This window comes from Brachyhypopomus gauderio, chromosome 15 (genome assembly GCF_052324685.1).
Source record: "Brachyhypopomus gauderio isolate BG-103 chromosome 15, BGAUD_0.2, whole genome shotgun sequence".
In the NCBI taxonomy this organism is placed as follows: domain Eukaryota; kingdom Metazoa; phylum Chordata; class Actinopteri; order Gymnotiformes; family Hypopomidae; genus Brachyhypopomus; species Brachyhypopomus gauderio.
The window spans coordinates 9,857,496-9,875,956 of NC_135225.1; the positions used below are offsets into that span (position 1 = coordinate 9,857,496).

The 18,461-nt window shown below is 39.5% G+C and overlaps 4 protein-coding genes across 7 annotated transcripts in view; 2 read left to right on the forward strand and 2 right to left on the reverse strand.

Moving 5' to 3' along the window:
• Positions 1 to 3,803, reverse strand: part of ide (insulin-degrading enzyme) — a 33,464-nt gene extending 29,661 nt beyond the window's left edge. For both annotated transcript variants that reach the window (XM_076975280.1, XM_076975279.1), the window contains exons 1-3: positions 3,645 to 3,803; positions 1,914 to 2,090; positions 1,481 to 1,688 (exon numbers count right to left, since the gene is read on the reverse strand). In XM_076975280.1, coding sequence (XP_076831395.1) covers positions 1,481 to 1,688; positions 1,914 to 2,090; positions 3,645 to 3,744 — 485 coding nt within the window. In that variant the 5' untranslated portion in view covers positions 3,745 to 3,803. The remainder of the gene's footprint in view (positions 1 to 1,480; positions 1,689 to 1,913; positions 2,091 to 3,644) is intronic.
• Positions 3,804 to 4,641: 838 nt separating this feature from the next.
• On the forward strand, positions 4,642 to 10,417 carry dennd10 (DENN domain containing 10). Of its 3 annotated transcripts, none has more exons than XM_076975192.1 (10): positions 4,642 to 4,958; positions 5,109 to 5,163; positions 5,439 to 5,635; positions 6,212 to 6,291; positions 6,508 to 6,656; positions 6,938 to 7,049; positions 8,377 to 8,477; positions 8,734 to 8,841; positions 9,000 to 9,094; positions 9,180 to 10,417. In XM_076975192.1, exons 2-10 carry the CDS (start codon positions 5,118 to 5,120, stop codon positions 9,345 to 9,347), a joined length of 1,056 nt encoding a protein of 351 aa, XP_076831307.1. In that variant the 5' UTR covers positions 4,642 to 4,958; positions 5,109 to 5,117; the 3' UTR covers positions 9,348 to 10,417. The 3 variants fall into 3 exon arrangements, with proteins under 3 accessions (XP_076831307.1, XP_076831309.1, XP_076831308.1); XM_076975194.1 differs by having other exon boundaries at positions 4,642 to 4,930; XM_076975193.1 differs by having other exon boundaries at positions 4,642 to 5,163.
• On the reverse strand, positions 9,650 to 14,921 carry sfxn4 (sideroflexin 4). The gene is made up of 14 exons (XM_076975195.1): positions 14,680 to 14,921; positions 14,519 to 14,584; positions 14,138 to 14,200; positions 14,025 to 14,051; positions 13,799 to 13,853; positions 13,664 to 13,689; positions 13,404 to 13,457; positions 13,238 to 13,300; positions 12,975 to 13,043; positions 12,796 to 12,886; positions 12,560 to 12,675; positions 11,077 to 11,162; positions 10,842 to 10,959; positions 9,650 to 10,714 (listed from the first exon to the last, which is right to left on the reverse strand). The coding sequence occupies exons 1-14, from the start codon at positions 14,716 to 14,718 to the stop codon at positions 10,637 to 10,639; spliced, it is 951 nt and encodes a 316-aa protein (XP_076831310.1). The 5' UTR covers positions 14,719 to 14,921; the 3' UTR covers positions 9,650 to 10,636.
• Positions 14,869 to 18,451, forward strand: prdx3 (peroxiredoxin 3). Its single transcript, XM_076975196.1, has 7 exons — positions 14,869 to 15,020; positions 16,565 to 16,682; positions 16,782 to 16,923; positions 17,365 to 17,500; positions 17,658 to 17,761; positions 17,870 to 18,035; positions 18,186 to 18,451. Exons 1-7 carry the CDS (start codon positions 14,985 to 14,987, stop codon positions 18,234 to 18,236), a joined length of 753 nt encoding a protein of 250 aa, XP_076831311.1. The 5' UTR covers positions 14,869 to 14,984; the 3' UTR covers positions 18,237 to 18,451.
• The last annotated feature ends 10 nt before the right edge of the window (positions 18,452 to 18,461 follow it).

The window sequence follows — 18,461 nt, forward strand, 5'->3', positions numbered from 1 at the left end:
CAAAAAGTTTCCACCTAACAAAAGATGTCACCTGGCAGGATAAAGAAAGGCACCGCGAGTCAAATTTGCCCTGGGAGCAGAGTTCAGAAAGCCCTGATTGACAGCAGCCCCACCCACACCCCCACACCTGAAAAAAAAAGTCAAAAGGTAAGAAGGAAAAGATAGTTCTGTTCCAATACTACCTGAATGGTCTGAGCAGATTCCAGATGTCATGCAAATATGGCATACAAACTGTTGAGCAATTATACCTGGAAGATCTTACAAGCCAGCTAAGCATCTCGGCGTACAGCTGGTACATACAAGGAGCAGACATTTGGAGGTGTGTAAAGAAAATTTCACCCTTTATTTTAATCTTACTACATTTTTGTTAGGACACCGTCATTCGAAGCCTTCATTTATAAATTAACTTAAATGCTTTAGTGCTTCCGTAAGAGGCATTAATGAAGTATAAAAAACCGCCCACATCTCATTTAATTCCTGAACCACTTAATCATCAATATTAAAGAGAAAAATATGTCCAGAAGTTAGCTTTCAAATCAAAGGTTTGTAATATATCAGAATAGAAAGAAAAAAAAGCGCACACACACACAAATATGTCAAGTCTACAACTCCAGAAACAATATCCAGCAGTTAAAGACGAACTGTTAAAATCACAACCTACAATGGATACCATGTGTAAGGAACACTGATTCATGTAAAATAAAGACTCCAATGAAGCACATACACCAACATCAATATGGATGGCTCCATCCCAACAGGCCCATGCATGACTTCCAGTGTGTTGATCTGCACTGTTAAGATGCGAGATACAACAGACTTTGCCAAATCCTCTACTCTCCACAGAGCAGATCACATATGAAAAACAATAGTTACTTCTAAATAGGCGTTAGTTCTAAAATCAATCAATAAATAAGTGATTAAAATGTGCACATGTACTTGATGAACAAAGGTGCTTAACTCATTGCATAGTTAACTAAAGCCATAAAAATGTATATAAATGAGGCAATTTCCACCTTTGAGAAGAAAAAACTGATTTAAAAATAAAAACTAAATAACTAACCTACATTATAAGTTGGTGTTAAATAAATAGCATTAGTTTGTTATTTAAAAAAATTTAAACAGCAAAGCACATGACTCCCTGCAGATAAGTAAAGACACACCACCAGAACATTTGATCTGACATCTGATCTCAAAACTCTATTCATAGTTTAACAGTTTTACACCTTGGGTTTCTAGTCAGGCTGAGGTCTTTTTAACATTTAATGTGTACACACATACCAGGTGACCCATATTAGAAACTACAATAAAGAATATTAAACTGGCAGCATCATCGTTTTTGCTTCATCTGTTCACTGTAACAGATCAACACCATGACCATTACAAAAACACTGCCATGCTGACACCTGGAAATGTCCTCAGCTGCCAAAATGTGAAACAACACTTCACTGTAGTTCTGGCCACGAGTCTGCCGGTTCCTCACCTGTCCAGTGCCCCTTGGAGGTGCTCATGGGACACGTCGAAGTAGTAGTTGGTGTGCTCTCCGCTGGTGAAGGCGTTGGAGCTGCCTGCGTGCTCGCTCAAGAACTGACTGTATTCATTCTCTTTGGGATACTTCTCAGTGCCCAAAAATAACATGTGCTCACAAAAATGAGCCAGACCAGAAATGTTCGGAGGATCTGACAACGAACCTGATAGAGAGACAAAGAGAAGGACACGTCTGAGCAAACACGCATTCTTATCCAAAACACAAGAACATAGAAAGCAAACAGAAATAAGACTATCTATTAAAGGCAAAGAATATAACACTGAATGATTGGAAAAGCATCATGACAAACGCAAGCATCACAGAGTGACGCCAGCACAGCTGATGTGACGTGTGAACCCCAGAGATGAGGCGCCAGGCCCCCCTTCACCTATGTGAACGTCTAGTGCAGCAGACGCCTTGTCTGTGGTGGGGTCACTGATGAGCATCGCTTTCAGGCCGTTGGTGAACTCCAGGCCCCGGTACTCCCGCTTGTCTTCTGGAGAGCGAACGATCTCGCTCACAACCCTCATCACAGCTGGGTCACTCATTCTGAGCTTTGCAACAACTATGCACATAAGAGAACATTGGCCACTTTTGACATGGTTTGCTGAATTTTCTTTAACAAGTCTAACTTGGTACATTACATTTGAGTCGGTTTTTCTAGAGGAGAGATTCTCAAATGTTTTAGACCAAGTAATCAAATAATCAATTCCTCCAAGTACTACCTATAAATCATAGAAACACAACTGTACCACACAGACACTCAAAAACACATTCCTACACTAGATGTGAGCACTTAACAATTCAGAAAAGTGAACGAAGAATTAGCTGAGCTATGCAATGTCAGGTACATTTTTGTGACGTTTAAGAACCAACGCTTGTTCTGAAGTATTTGTGGTAGAAACAACAATGTGCTTTATTTAGCAAAACTAGATTTCAGGACGGCCAACATGAATCCAGAATAAATAATTATAAATAACGGATATTGACAGACTGAGTTCACTAAAAAAAAAATAACCTACGTTGTGACCTACAGCCTATTTAGTTATAATAAATAAATAAATATACGTTCTTCTCTGCGTGCTCTAAGAAAAGTTGGTCATAAACAAATACAGAAATCTGAACAGGTTAAATCCAGTTTCCTTTCTTCTAGACCACAAAGGTTCACCAAGGGTTAACCAACATGCACCAATGTGTCAGGCTGTTCCTAAACAGGATGGTGAATCAAAAGTATGTGTAGGTGGTAACATTTCTCTCTTTCTTCCAAAATCATTTTGTATGCTGTTAGGTCATGATTACCCAATCTACAGTTCCGCGATTAAGGAGAGTTCTCGATTAAGTAAAAGTGTTAAAGTGCTACTAAGATTCAGTGACAGCATACTGACCTGGTTTTATGTGTACCTGTAGAACTACGCTTCCTTGCATTTTTTAACGTTTAACTTTTAAACATTTAATACAACGTTACACACTGATCGATTACAAACACAGACGTGTTGAAATAAAGAAACTGAGAACCATGTGCTCTTTAGTTTCTCATCACCTGACACTGTGTGGAAGTGTCTGTCATAACAGGTGAATCTCTGAACACACACCAGTACCCAGACTACTAAACACCAGCCTCAACTTTACTCACTTCTCACCGTATGCGAGGAAGTTAACGTGAACTGAATTTCAATTTCAAGTCAAACAACCAGCAATATTGTTGTAATTAGTGTCCAACTCCCTTCGCAGTGTAAAATAGAAACATTAAGCAGCTCGTTGGCGCTCTGTGGACTTGAGGCCGGTTTCACTGTAGCTGAACCAGCTCACCGACCAACGGACCAACACTCCTCACATTCAGAGGCCCGGGCCGCTTAGAGAGCCGCTTTAACGGGAGGCGCCTTCTTAAAATGAGGATTTGACGACCGGCTCCGGTTTGAAGGGCCGTGTTAACGCCAACGTTGGGCGGGCTGCGTTAGTCGGGCTGCCCCACTCTCCACAGGCGGTTGGGGCAGGACAGGAGTGTCGAAGACGGCTAGCGACCGCGCTGTTAGCCGCCGCTCACTGGTGGACAAAACAACAAACAACGGCACAATGGAGAAAAATCAAAGAAACTCAAGTTGACGCTCGTTTTACTTACCTAACGGTTCGCCAAAAAATACGTGAATGTGTTTGGGGACGTGTTTTTGTGAGCAGGAGGATGTCGCTATCTGTGTTGACCGGCTAAAACATCGCAGCATTCTACGGTACCGAACAACAAACGCGTATGTAGCCGTCAGGCCGCCATGATGCCTGCAGCGCTGACCAATCAGGAGCCGGAACTCTTGCGGCGCTGACCAATCAGGAGCCGAGACTCCTGCAGCGCTGACCAATCAGGAGCCGACACTCACGTGTCAGGAGAGGAAAGACACCCGCACCAGCAACGTCTGGGACCTGGACCGGGGTGTTTCGCTCCTGTAGAAAATGTCTATATATAATATTTAGGTCTCTCGCACTTCTCATGGTATTCTCTGTCTGTTACTGGAATTCCATGAGCCCTACATCCTTTGGACACTAAAGCACACGTAAAACGATGTTGTGTATTTAAATTAACTGATATTGTCAGATATAATAAAACTTGTACATATAATAAAAGTCTTTACTGGACGAAACTGTATTCAATATCATTTTATTTACTTGTATAGAATGTATATATTGATTGTCAATATAATATTGGAAGATGTTATTATCAACATAGGACTATTTAATAAAAGCAATACTGAAACAAAAAATAAGTAAGCCTAAAGGTCGATATCGGTAAGTAGTGCTCGCCACCCATCCTAACTATTTATGAACAGATAGGCCAACAGCTCGAGAGGCACGTTTTTATTAGTAATGCGAGTATATATGTTTGTTCCTTTTATAACATAAAAAGCAGCGTTCTCCTGCTATAAACTGGTCTTCGTTAATTACGTCTTGGTCGAGAGAGCCGTAGAAACATCATTACTGGTGAAATTTAGAAACTGGAATTTTTGAGAACTCATTGTTTGAAACCACCAATGTTGTGTAAACTACTTTTTCCCCCTCAAAAGTTACACGTCAGGCAGTACTACCGCCACCACGTTAGGGGGCAACAGCGACACAATAACGAATGTTGAGAGTCGTAATTAAGAATAAACCCGGAAGAAGGCGTCCTGCTACTGGCTTCTCTATATTTTGCGACAGTTTATGTTGAAAAACCATCATTTCTGCTTTCTCTGAGTTTGCCACCACTTTAAAATATCTAGTTAATTATCTGCGTATCATCTCAAATGCATACCTATTTTTGCCTATTTGTTAATCGGCTCAAAGGACGACGCATCCAGTCCAAACTTCACATCTGTTCAGAACTAGAGTCTCTATTGACCACTTGGTCCCAGTAGATTTCATTAGGCGGTGATTGATGAAGTGGGTGTAAAGTCCTTTAATCGGAACCGTATGTAGCGTTCATTGACTTACTATGAAACTGATATCAAGATTGTTTTACTCTGCAGCCGCTGGCGCAATACAGTGGCTCTCTAATAGTCACTACAGTAACTGTGATTTACTGGGTCAATGACCTGTCAGTGTGGCTGTTGTTTTCCAGGGATGGACCATGGCTGTGTCTGAGACTCAGTTGATGTTGAGTGTGGGGCTGATTGGTAAGAGGTTTTATAAGCACATGGCCGTCATCTTTCAGAACACGGATTAACAGGTCGGCACTGATTTTGATTTTGCTCAGGCTTCCTGGATTGTGTTGATTCCACTAATTTTACCTGGATTGCACTAATTAGAAAATCTAGCAAGCTTGAGCAAAATCCTGGTGAGGACTTTTACTTTCTGAACCTGGAATTGACACCTCTGACCTTTGTAGTGTATTAGAAGTCTTGGTATTACCTTTATTGCTTTTGACTAGCTCCAAGTTATTTTTCCATAGAAAAGGACGTGAATGCGGACACGCTGTGGGTTTGGTGTTACCCTTCAGTAAGCACTGAGCTGCGTGATGTACTCTTGCGAAAATGTTGTCTGACACTGGACAGATTAGTGCTGCACACATTTGTTTTTGGACAGTACTATCGGACCTGGTACTACATCAACACTGTGGATGTCCAGGAACCCACGGTCCTCAAGAAGGTAGAGCTGTCGTTTACAAAACTACAAAATTCTGATCAATCCACATGATTCATTCAGGCCAATTTAAACAGATGGAGATTTCTTTGCTTGTTTTATTTAAGTATGTTCTGTTTCTGCAGGTCTATTTGATAAATTGTAAAATGTTTTTAAAAGTTAAAATAGTTATCTAAGGAATTTTATGAATGAGTAATTTTCTTTATTAGTGCTCTGAGTGTGATGATCAATCCTTTTGAATGTGTAAACTGTTAAATTTGTGTATCCTGACAACTCATATATTGTAGAGCTAGATTCTACACAGTCATTAATGACAGTGGGGTCAGAAAACCTGAGTCTTGGTTGACTTATTTAGGGGTTAGAAATGACTGATGCATTTTTAAGATGAGTTTCATTTGACACAGATTTTAAAATATTTGCATGCACTGATTTTGTAGTGGTAACATAAGTCAATCAAGGACATATGCAAGTTCTGTGCTTCCCAGAAAGTGTAGAATTGGGCTGGTGACATTGAAGACTGAACCAGTGTTTAATGTTCAAGGCCACTCATGTTCCAAGCCTTATGTTTTTTTCCCCTTGAAGGTTACACATTTTTCTGTAGTTATTACAGCCAAGGATTTCAATCCTGAAAAGTATGCTGCATTCAGTCGTGTCCTGTGCAGGTAAGCCATATATTTTACTACAAGAGTGGGATGACTTTTTTAATTAAATGCTTGAAATATAATGAGTACAGCATGCACGTTTATTTTCTGAAGTCACTAATTGCACCTTATTGCTTTTTTGATGCAAACATTTAATTTGATATTTCACAGAACAGATTTTCCTGAAACCTGTATCTGCATAATTCAAGTTAAAGGGTTTTGCTGTGTGGTTTGCAGAATGTACATCAAGCATGGCAGTCCAGTAAAGATCATGGAGGGTTACATCTCCGTCCTAACTAAGGGTGTCTGCCAGAGCGATGAGAATGGCTCCTTCCTCATCAGGGATTATGACGTCAGAAAAGCCTACTTGGCTGGATCCATGAAAGGTCAGATATGAATGTATTATACTCATAGAATGTAGTAGATTATAAAAATCAGTGTTCACAGAGTACAATAGTCCCCATGCTGAATAGCTAGATCTCTGTCTAGAATTAACATCTTCGTCTGTGTTTTTTTTTTTTCTTCATGCAAGCACCTAAAGGAGGATCAATAACTCCTCCATGTCACGCACATGTAGAGGCGTTTGACAGTTCACAATTGTTCATTTACATGGCTATCCTGCTTGGCGTCCGAGATGTCTAACCTTCAATGTTTTTCTCTGATACAGATGTAGTATCTCAGTTTGGGATGGAAACCATCATCCTATACACGGCACTCATGTTGAAGAAAAGGATCGTGATCTACCACCCTCGTGTCGAGGCTCTGCTTGAGTTCTCAAGGTAATCACCACAGCAATAATTCTAAGATTTATTAATTGAAAAGCCATCTATTGATTGAAAAGCCACAATTATGAACAATTGTAATAAGCATGAAGTCATTCAGTGATAGGTCATAGAGCACATACATGTTCTACCGATGGTACTCTCTCATTGGTTCGTGGGGCTTGAGTACTGCTGCTTACATCCTCTTGAAGCAGTGGAAGGGATTCATGCAGGTGTAGACCCTGGACAACGCAGGTAGCCACGTTCTCATTAGAAGAGGCAGATGGACACTTTCCTCTTGTTCTGTGAGTGAGATACTGGTTAAATAGGTGTCTGGTTCGTCTGCACGTTGTCTGGGTAAAAATAGGTCTTAGCGTTGACCAGAAGGCGAGGTTGCAGGTTAGGGAGGCTGGTAGCATTATTCCCACTGGGGAGCGCTGTACATTGGGGTCATTCTCTCTTGTCTTTGGTTAAGATTAAATGACCACCTAGCAGCATGGCAGTCAATTGAGGTGGTTTTCTTTCTCTTCTCCAATAATCCAGTAATGACTATAACTGACTCAGCTGTATTTACAAAGTCTTTTGCTCTTAGTTTTCAACCAGGCCATTTTAAATGACCAAGACGACAAGTGAATTTGTGATATAACTTATTTTGTAGGAGTTATTTAGCTTATTTCATGTGTTAGAGCCGTCAATTGCCTATGATTTGTTACTTTGTCTGTTGTCTTGGCTCAAGGATATGAAATGCCAAACCTGTGTAGTTGTGTGTACATGTGTAAGGTAAGTATGATAAACTAGGACTTTCTGCAGCAACCTTCAAACAATAATAAAACAAACCAGTTCCATGTAGAGTAAGCAAATCTTTCTACTAAAGCAAATGAACCACACCTAAACAAAACCCAAACATAAACTGTTAAAGAACTATTTCAAATCATTGTATTCTTGGGTGTGCTACATCTTTCTACACCTGGTATGGAAATTATACTGTCAAAACATTCCAATTAATTTCTAAAGAAGAACGGTGCCAAACATGACCAGTAGGGGCATCATTCCAGTTATCACATGAGTAATATTGGCTCTAATGGCATTAAAAGAAGGCATTAAAAACTTTCTTTTTTCTAGATCATCAAAACGCTTGCCAGCTTTAACTGTTTTGGAATTTTGACAGATTTACTCCAGGCAAAGATATTTAAGGCATGATGAATTCTTTTACAAATTCCATGCTGCAAAACATTCTGAGTAGCATTTTCAACTCAGTATTGATATAAGCAGTAGGAGGGATTTTAGACCAGTGTGGGAACATGTCCAACAGCTTCAGTGAATTCTGTTAATCCCCTGTAACCAGAGCGCTCCCAGCCTTGGCATGGCACCGAAAAGACTGGTCCATTCTGCACCCGTACGTTCACCTGGATGACCGGGAGCTGGAGAACCTAAGATCATGTACAGGTATAAAGAAAGTTCAAATTTTCAAAATGGACAGTGTGCAAAAAAAAGCTTTCCAGTTTAGGAGGGTGTGTATCTGTGCAGTGACACAAGTCACATAGCTTTATCAGGCTACAGATGGGGGTCATTGCTGTTTCTGCTTTAAAATCAGCATTATCCTCATCGTCGGCTTTTCCACATTCCTCTACTGCTCGTAGCCAACAACGCAGCCTGTTTTACATGGATCCTTAATGCTGCCATGTACTCTGCTTGGGCTCAGGATATGTTGCAGGCTTTGTGGATCCTGAGGTTACCAACAGATCAGATCTCTTTGATGTTTTCGTGAATCTTCCAGACAGTGAAATTACCATATCTCAGCATGCCAAAGGTGAGAGATAAAAAAAGGTAGACCATGTTTTAGTACAACGTAAATGTAGATTTTTTCCACAGATCTGGTATACATTTGCAATGTTTATAGACAGAGGGGCAAAAATGTATAGGGGCCTTGTATCTAGTTACACTAATTTGCTTCTTGCATTCTTTCAGAGGCGATGGTGATGGGGAAATTACATAAGGAGATTGGTCACTGTATCATCCAAGCGGCAGAGGACACAGATCGCACAGACATCCAAGTTATCAAGGTAACTGATCTTGACACGAATACACAATGGCTACCTGTCTGTCCCTAGTGTGACATTTAGATTTTGCTTTTCTGTCTCACGTTAGGATATCTCAGTGAAGACCAAGGAGATCCTCAGTAACTTGGTATCCCTTGCTGAGGAAGGACCAGATGCAAAGTTGACTCTGGAGAAGCTAAAGCAGCATCGCTTCCCCCCGGCAACCGAGACCTTCCTCTTCCACTTAGCTGCTGCAGAGCAACTCCTGAAGATCTAACCAATCATGTCCCTCCATTTAACCAGCCATAGCCCTCCATGAACCACTTGGGTTACTGGTAATCCGCCAGTATGATGATCATGTGACCATTTGACATACTAATGTGTGTAAATGCAAAATTTAAAACATAAAATAGAGATTTTATGTTGTTACTTTCAAGGATACAGCAGGTGACCTAGACATGTTCAGATAACAATATACAGCTTTCAGCTGTGGCCAAGAATCTGTTCATTTATCATCTTTTCAGGGAGGTGCTTCTCTTAAAGCTATGACCTTTCTACGCTGGCACTTTGAGGTTAGGGTGTGAAAGAGGTCCAGATGGAAGGCGATTCTGATCACCATTCACTTGATGCCTTTGAAAATTAATTTTATTTTAACTTCAGAACCATTGTTTTGCTTGAATTTAGCAATTGACTACATAAATATTCAAAATAAAGAATCCCAGTTAGGGAAAAATAAATCGGTTCTGATCTATTAGCTTATTATTGCATGAGCATTTTAGTTACTTTTGATCAATAAATACTAAATACTTCTATACACTATTCCCGATGTTAACATCACTATTACTGCTTTACTCTCCCCAATGGTATTAACCTTATCACTGCTTTAAAATGAGAGAAACATGAAACCTTATGAAAGCATCACATTCACGTGCATCACGTTCAAAAGTGCTACCCCCCCCCATGTTTATAAACATCCCTATAATCTGGGTCTACAGAATGGGGGGCATTCTAAATTGCTCTTTAATTACTTGTGATGTCTTGTGCCTCAATGTTTCAGAACTACACAATGATGCAATGAGTGCTTGAACAGTGTGTGTCTATCATTTAATGCTGTTTTTCTCACCATCAGTTATATATGTCTGATCACTAATATCAAAATTGTGCCCCACTGTAAAGTTTTCAGAAGCAATGTTGAATCCATAAAGAAATGTAAAGAAATTAATATAATACTGTAGCAATATGATTTTTACAATCATCACTTGCATTGTTAACAGCAATAGCAACAATATTTTGTTAAATGCCTTCCTATGTTGCCTAAAAAGCTATTAAATCACATCTTTTTTTTTCTTTTTGTTTAAAGCTCTCATTTATTGCATATAATAATTTAATCACTTTGTGAAATACACATTTTCCAGTTCAGTACACAAAACCCTTTAGGTGAAATCAAAAACAGGAACAGAACTAGAGAGGGCCACTGGGATATGTGCTGGCTAGGTGTAGACCACTGGGATATGTGCTGGCTAGGTGTAGACCACTGTGTTGCAAATGTTGCTGCTGACATGCCCATCACAGTCCTCTGTGGTAAAACAGTTCTCCATCACTTGTTAAGGCTTGCAACTCTTTTTCTAGGTGTTCCCTTTTAATCTAAAGAACAGAAACAAAAGTTAAAAGAATGATATTTCCTTATATTCAAAATTCACTATTACAATTTGTTATTATAGTTTCCAAACCAATTAAGAACCTAGTGACAGTGTTGTCTGATGTATGTTACCTTGCCAAGTTGTGGAAACAGACTAAAGGATACAGGGATCATCAATCCAAGGACAATGGCAGTGCTAATGTGTCTAAATGGAGCAAATATCATTGGGTTCCTCTTTGCAAACTTTGTCCTGAGATAGAAAGACAGACACACACTCATGCATTGACTCTCTGAGGGGACATTGTTATGAGCACAGAATAATATACCAGCTGAAATTAGTTCTAAGTGTCACTAAATTGTGCGGTACCTATTAAGAAGGACTACCAGCAGACTGGGAACTGTCGTTGTGGTACCAAACAGTGCTGCTCGAGATATAGCCGTTTCCTTTATAGCCTGTGACATGGATGAAATGGTTGTCAGGGTGCAAAATTATTTCATAACATGTTACACATGTCTTGGTACTAATGCATAATTAAATGTTTATCAAAAAATATACTATCAACTTAATTACACTACAGTTATACTGTACTTATAACTCTTTATGAAATCTTTAACTTTTGACATTTTTGTTTTAGTATTTCTTATGAAAGAAAACTACAAAAATATTAAGAAAGATAATATAATACAACACCTCAGGTACTCTAGGAATATTGTGACTCATCAGCTACCATATGTAATGAATCATATTTCTATCCATAACATGCAAAACATTCTGTCATAGGGTAGTTAATTGGTCTATATTTGTAAAGCCATGTGTGGTGTTTTCACATTTAGTATTTACACAGTGGGGAACTGTGCCTACATACTATTTCTCATCATTACAAGAAACTCCTCACAATGTACAGAGGGCTTCATCTCAAATCCAGCACTCTGAGACAACACACCAATCAGATGGAGTGGGACTGAGGACTGGTGAGCACCAGGGCATCAAAGATGGAGGATCATTCCAGGAGGATGGCCCCAAGTGATGAAGTGTTTAGTGAGTGCTTAAGACAGTAGAAACCCAAGATAGATGGGCATAAAGAGAAACAGGAATAGTCATGGGAGAATAAACTTCTGCATGCTAAGTGCCTCTGGCAAATTGTGGAAGTGGCTGATATGGAGAAATCCTACCGGTGGTTGTAAAAGGCTGAATTGGAAGACAGCATGGAGGTACTAATTATGGAACAAGCTCTGAACACAAGATTAGTAGAGGTTGTTATCTACCAAATCAGGCAATCTAGCACATAATTGCATGATGCAAGTCAAAGTGGGACACACCCCAGATGGTGGTGGAGAATGGCCAAGCTAATATCCTGTGGGACTTCCAGATACAAAATGATAATGACTAAGGAAGTCTGAAGGAAAAAGACTGACTGGAAGAGGGCGAGTGGAGAAACATTTTTTATACCCGTCACATCTACCACCCCTGACCGATATTGGAGGAACTACACTCCCCAGAATTCCAGTTTGTTCAATATTCCCAGAATATAAAATACATCCGTTTCCTTATCATCAGTACCTATTTACTGCTTTCCCCCCACCCATTGTTGCAAAGCCTTGTTTTGCACGTATACACGTTTATACTCTTCTGTGGTTGTCTTTGCATGTTTACCATTTTTTTCTTTACTCTTTGCCCCTTTTGATCTGTCTGCTAGTATACTACTGTTTGCTCAGTTGACCCCCTCCTGCAAAAATCATTTTTTTAAAGTATTCCTCATGCAAATTGACAATAATAAAAACAAAGCTGCCAAGCAATCTCTACCCAAGCCTAACACCCGTATTGAAACTGGCTTCAACTGTTTTCTCACCTTAGATCCAGCTTCCTTTGAGACACCAACAGAATTCCCATTAGAATCAAAAATCTGTATTCCATTCTCTGATTCTCCATCTCTCACAATGAACACACTGAAGGCAGCCAAACCAGCTAGCAAAAAATATCAATTTGTTCTGGTTACCATGTGGAAGGTAATAGTAACAGATAAATGCATATGGATGACTTTATAACATTAGAGAATTACTTGGCAAAGAAGGGTGTTTTGCTGACCTGACAGTGGGACAGGCAGCACTGACCTACAGAAGGTCTGAGCTGCAGAACTGGTGACATGCAGACGCTGAAGTATAATTTGAGGAAGGGCCTAAAACAAGTAAATAAAAAATAAACAGTCGATATAGATCTCACAGTATTGTATTTATTTTGAAATATGAAATTAAATTTTTTCTCACCCCTGCAATTGCTGAATATGCAACTGTTCCAGTGATGAGAAGAGACTGTTTTACTGTTGTTGTTTTTTCCTTCCCAAAAACAAAAGACCAATTACATTTTCCTTAATGCTTTAATACTCTTTTGCTATAATCAAACAGTGAAACATGACCAGAAATGTGTTCTAGAAAACATCAAAATGCAAGAAAAAAAATCCAATTTAAAAACATTGGGAATAATTTATTTATAGTGGTTTGGTTTTGAAGGACAAAGTACTCTTGATTACCGGTGTAGCTGTTGCGTTCCTGTTGGCATGGGTGAACCCTACACTGTAACTCTGGAGCAAAAACTGCAGATTGTAGTTGTAAAAGAGTCACAAGTTTAGCTGTGAAAACAAACTGCATCTTAAACAATAACGTAAAATTAAAAATAACAGTTGAAAACCTCTTTACATGCCAGAACAGGGCGGGTGTGACTCCTTTATGGGGCATGAAACTCCCTACAACCTGGAGGACAGAGGACAGGAGTGGATTATTATGGGTTTTGTTTTCAATTTTCTATCTTTCACTGTTAAAATAAACCTACCATTAAAATAATACACTCTTTCATTTCATTTCTTTTCAGAGATCAAACAATTATGTAGCGTTTCATGTACCAGTATCAATATATCTTTTACAAACAGTACTAATGTATATTGAGTATCAGCACTCACCAAAGGGGCTGATATAGGCAGAAAAGCTGAAAAATTAGTCAAAGAAAATGAATGACCTCCACATTAAACACCCAAACACCCATTAAGTTACCCAATTATTCTAGTTTTGGTCATTAAACAGTACAGCATTGTTACCTTGAGGTCGAAATATAGGAAAAATCACTGCTCCAGTGTCAGCATGGACAGATGACTGCGTGTGAGACACAAAAACTGTTCAGTTTTAGGTTCTCAACAACAACAACCACCACCTCAGATGGCAGTTTTTTTTTCCAAAGGTATTTTATTTCTGCATGCAAGTACCATGCAAAAAAATTCCATAATACATAAACTAGCCATTGTATGTAAGGAAAGATCATCTTACAAGAGACAGACGCCAGGCATTATCAACCTAGAGAAATAAAGAAAGCATAATGATTAGCATAAAGACAGATCATGAGAGGGAAAAATAAGTTTCATGAAAATTTCTTAGCTTACCTTGTCATTCTTCTGGTGCTTGGCCTCAGTCCTAAGCAGACAGCGAGCCTTCTCAATATCAGCCTGGGAGCAACACATGTGTGAATGTTTTAGAACTCCTTCAGAACATATAAAGGGTTTGGCGACCTTAACAAGTAAACTACAACAGTGGCTATGTCATTTCATACTGAACAACTGTGATACAGCAAGATATGGTAAATAAGTAGAAATGCATAAACTAAATGCTGAGAAACTATTGGACCAGCACAGAAAGCTCAAAACACTTAATGGCATAAAGCTTCTGCATCATTTGTATAAAAGACATGTCACAAAACCATGAGAAAATTACTTTATACTATCAAATCCAGCTAATATTAGATATGGGGGCGTTCTCCTACTCACATCAGGACTCAGGATGGAAGTGGGGTCAAGAATACTTAACCAAAGGCCCACTCTACTCAGGAAAGTCTAGAAATAATTTCAATAGATGACACATTTCAGACTACACTAAATAATAACAAAACATCATGAGCAATCTGAATCATATTATGTACCCTATGTACCTTTCCGTTGCTTTGCCAGTATTCCAAATTTAGATCCATTGGAGCAAAAACAACGTTAAGTTAACGTTTTCAGGTGCTAGTTTTGAATTCTTTGCAATATGAATGAATAGCAGTGTGCAGCCAACTAGCTAATGATAGAGGTTATGCAGGTGGCGCATGCGACTGGTGCAAGCGCGAGAACGTCCGTAAACGTCACGTGACGAACACGTGAGGGAGGCGCGTGCGCGGTGGACGGTTGGGCTGGCCGTATATTCTACGGGTTTGGCGCGCTCGCGTCAGATGCGCGTTCACTGCAAACTTTCAAGATGGCGGCCACCATTGCAAGACTTCTTGGGACTTCGGTGAGTTTTGACATTTGGAATGGATGGGGTAGTTTAGTTGAAAGGTTTAAGAACATTACAAGCGTATGTTTCTCGTTAAGCTTGTAGTAGGTAGCTTAGGTAGCTTGCCAGCATATGAATGAAGCTGACACCAAGCATGTCAAGCATGTTGGCTAGTTGGAGAATTTGCAACTTTCGATTTGTTAGACTTCTTATCCGTACCGTCTTATTCGCCTACTGAAGGTGACCTTTTTAGTCAGCAAACGTGGGTAAAGTATGAAGACTGCTCATGTCATGCACTTGGGGTGCAAATATTTTCCAAACCTGACTTGCGCAGCTACGATGTCACATGACCTACCTGGCGTTATGACGTCAGTCGCGAGCGCGACCGTTAGCTCAGTTCTGTCTGCTGATGCGTCACAAGTCTACGTCATGTGTCTTAGACCTGACCTGCTGGTAATGAACTACACTACTTGGCCTAGGGATCTTTTGCGATTATTATTAGGTCAAACTGTATCTAAATTTGATGTATTTTATCATGTACTGTTTAAAGTGAAATAGTAAAGTAAAAGTAACGTTTAGGGTGAACACTGCTAAAGTTGGACACAAGCTGTTCATTTATGTTGTGTAAAAGAACAGTAAGCTTTAAGCTTTTGTAATGATTTAATGCTATTATATATGGCAGTAATATTGTTCTGTCACTTTACTATATGAAATTGTAGTAAAATGTCCCATTTTTCAAGCACTCACCCTATATAAGCCACAAGATTCCGTTAAAATAATTAAAAATAATCTCATCACCCCTCTCCTGTCATGTATTGCTTTTTTTAATTTTCATGAGTTCTGGATATTCTGTTAATATTAATTTCAGTTTCATTACTTAATTTGTGCGTGTAAATATAAAGAAGACAATATTAGAAAAAGGTTTTAAAGGTATTTGTAGGTTCTAAAGAGCATGTCTTCAACAAATGTAAAATCCACAAACGGGGAACAGATATTGCCCTCTAAGTAAATCCTGGATGGTAAAGTGAAACTGGAAAAGGAAGCTTGAAGCTTTTTTTTCCATTTTAGGCCAGATAAATGAGATCCCCAGACACATCTGATACTAGTCTGACCAAAGAATATCACAACTGTGTGTAATGCTGAGTAGGACATTTTACAAAGTAGCTCTACCAGTCAGAAATAATCTTTTTTTTAATGATCATGTATTTTGGTCACAATGAGAAGTTATTCATTCATTTAAAATGTATTATCTACTACATCATTAGTTTGTGTCCATGGAAATGTAAAGCACCTAACGTGATGGGAACACACCCCATAATTTATCCTCATTCTCTCTGAATCAGTACCTACAGATCAGCAGCAATGAGGAGCTAACTTTATTAACTTTATCATGGTCGTCTGTGGCATAAACAAGCATCAAGTGTGGTTGAAAAAAAACTGCAGGCTTTGTTTTTGCTGAACAATGCTCTGGTAAAGTGCAGTGAGCGTTTTAGCCTGTGTGATGCACAACTGTTGAGTATGACGGCCAGTGTTTCGACCCCATCACTGTTCCCCAAATACAGGTGCGCAGAACAGCAGTTGGTGCATTGAGGACCCTGACCTCCCTCAACGGGGCATCAGTGATCGGGGCTCCGCGTGTTCTCTCCTGTTCTCACACACAGCATGCCTTCTTCTCCAGCAGTACGTTTCAAACAAAGGAAAGATCACTATGCCCATAATTTGTACGAATTATGCATTTATATAAATGTATCTTTCTTTTTTATCTTCTCCAAACCACAGGCACTACTAAATGGGCACCAGCCGTTACCCAGCATGCACCATACTTCAAAGGAACAGCTGTCCTTAATGGAGAATTCAAAGAGATCAGTCTAGATGATTACAAGGGCAAATATCTGGTCCTGTTTTTCTATCCACTTGATTTGTAAGTAATTTTTGTAAAGGTAATACTGTTTGTTGGTCTTCTGGACTTTTCTGTTTTGTGTGAGTGGTAGTAGTCACCACTGCTTCGTCATCATTAAGTGATCTTCATATTTTCTGAAGGGTTATGAAGAGCTGATGGGAATACTCTTGTTGTGCCATTAACATGACTTGTCATGTAAAATCTGTGCCCTCAGGTGCAATAGCTGTGCAGCAGTGATAGTTTGAATAGTCATTTATCCAGTTGCACTTTTGTATAATCATGAACAGTACTCTAAATACATTGATGGCACAATGATGTCTCTTGCACACTGGGATGTATTGTTTTGATTGTTTTCAGTTATTACGTGGTTTGTAAATACTGTCCATATAATTTAGGTGCTGCCTAATGAGAAAAAATTAAGGTTACTGGTGGTTGTGTGGGGTTTTTTTTGTCTCTTTGCAGTACATTTGTGTGCCCAACAGAGATCATCTCATTCAGTGACAAGGCTAACGAGTTCCATGATATCAACTGTGCGGTAGTGGGTGTGTCTGTGGATTCTCATTTCACTCACCTGGCCTGGACCAACACCCCTAGAAAGGTAATGCAGTTCCTCTTCCATCACACCTGTCTGTTCATGCACCTGCTGGATGTCATTTAATGAGGGCCTGGTGTGTTGAGCAAGGTTTTGTTTGTGCATTGTAAATGACCAGTGTTGCCTCCGTCTGAACCTTGGCCTCTCCGTTGTTTGCCTTTAGACCGGTGGATTAGGTAAAATCCATATCCCTTTGCTGTCTGATCTCAGCAAGCAAATATCCAGAGACTATGGAGTCCTCCTGGAGAGTCCAGGAATAGCTCTGAGGTAGTACGTGGAAACATTGTAATTTATGTAGTTTAAATAGTTTAGTGTCTGATTTCTTCCAGAATCTTCTACATTGGGTCTCAAGTTACTGAATGTTTCTCTGTTTAGGGGATTGTTTATTATTGATCCCAATGGATTGGTGAAACACATGAGTGTCAACGACCTTCCAGTGGGGCGCTCCGTTGAGGAGACGTTACGTCTTGTCAAGGCCTTTCAGTTTGTGGATACACACGGAGAGGTTTGCCCAGCCAGCTGGACCCCAAAGTCGCCCACAGTAAGGCCTGCAGCTCTGTGAAGATACCAAACTTGTGATCAAATTGAGGGAGGGAGAAATGGAGGAAAAGGGAGAAAGAGAAAAAGAAAGTGCTCAATTTATATGTTCCTGAATTTTATTATAGCGCTTTAAAAATTCTTTGTATTTCAGATAAAGCCGACTCCAGAGGGGTCAAAGGAGTACTTTGAAAAGGTCAACTAAAAGAAACGCCAATCAACTCTGCTACATCGTGCAACATAGACACACTTAATTTTTGCTGGAAATGGTAAACATAAATCAAAAACTTAGAAATAAATAACAAAGGTTCTAGGATCTGTATCAAACATAAGTAGCACTTCTGTAATCCATGCTTTATCTTGAGTGGGTGTTTTTCTGACTTCTCTTGACCAGTTAAATTAAAATCTAAACAAGTGTCACTGGTAGTCA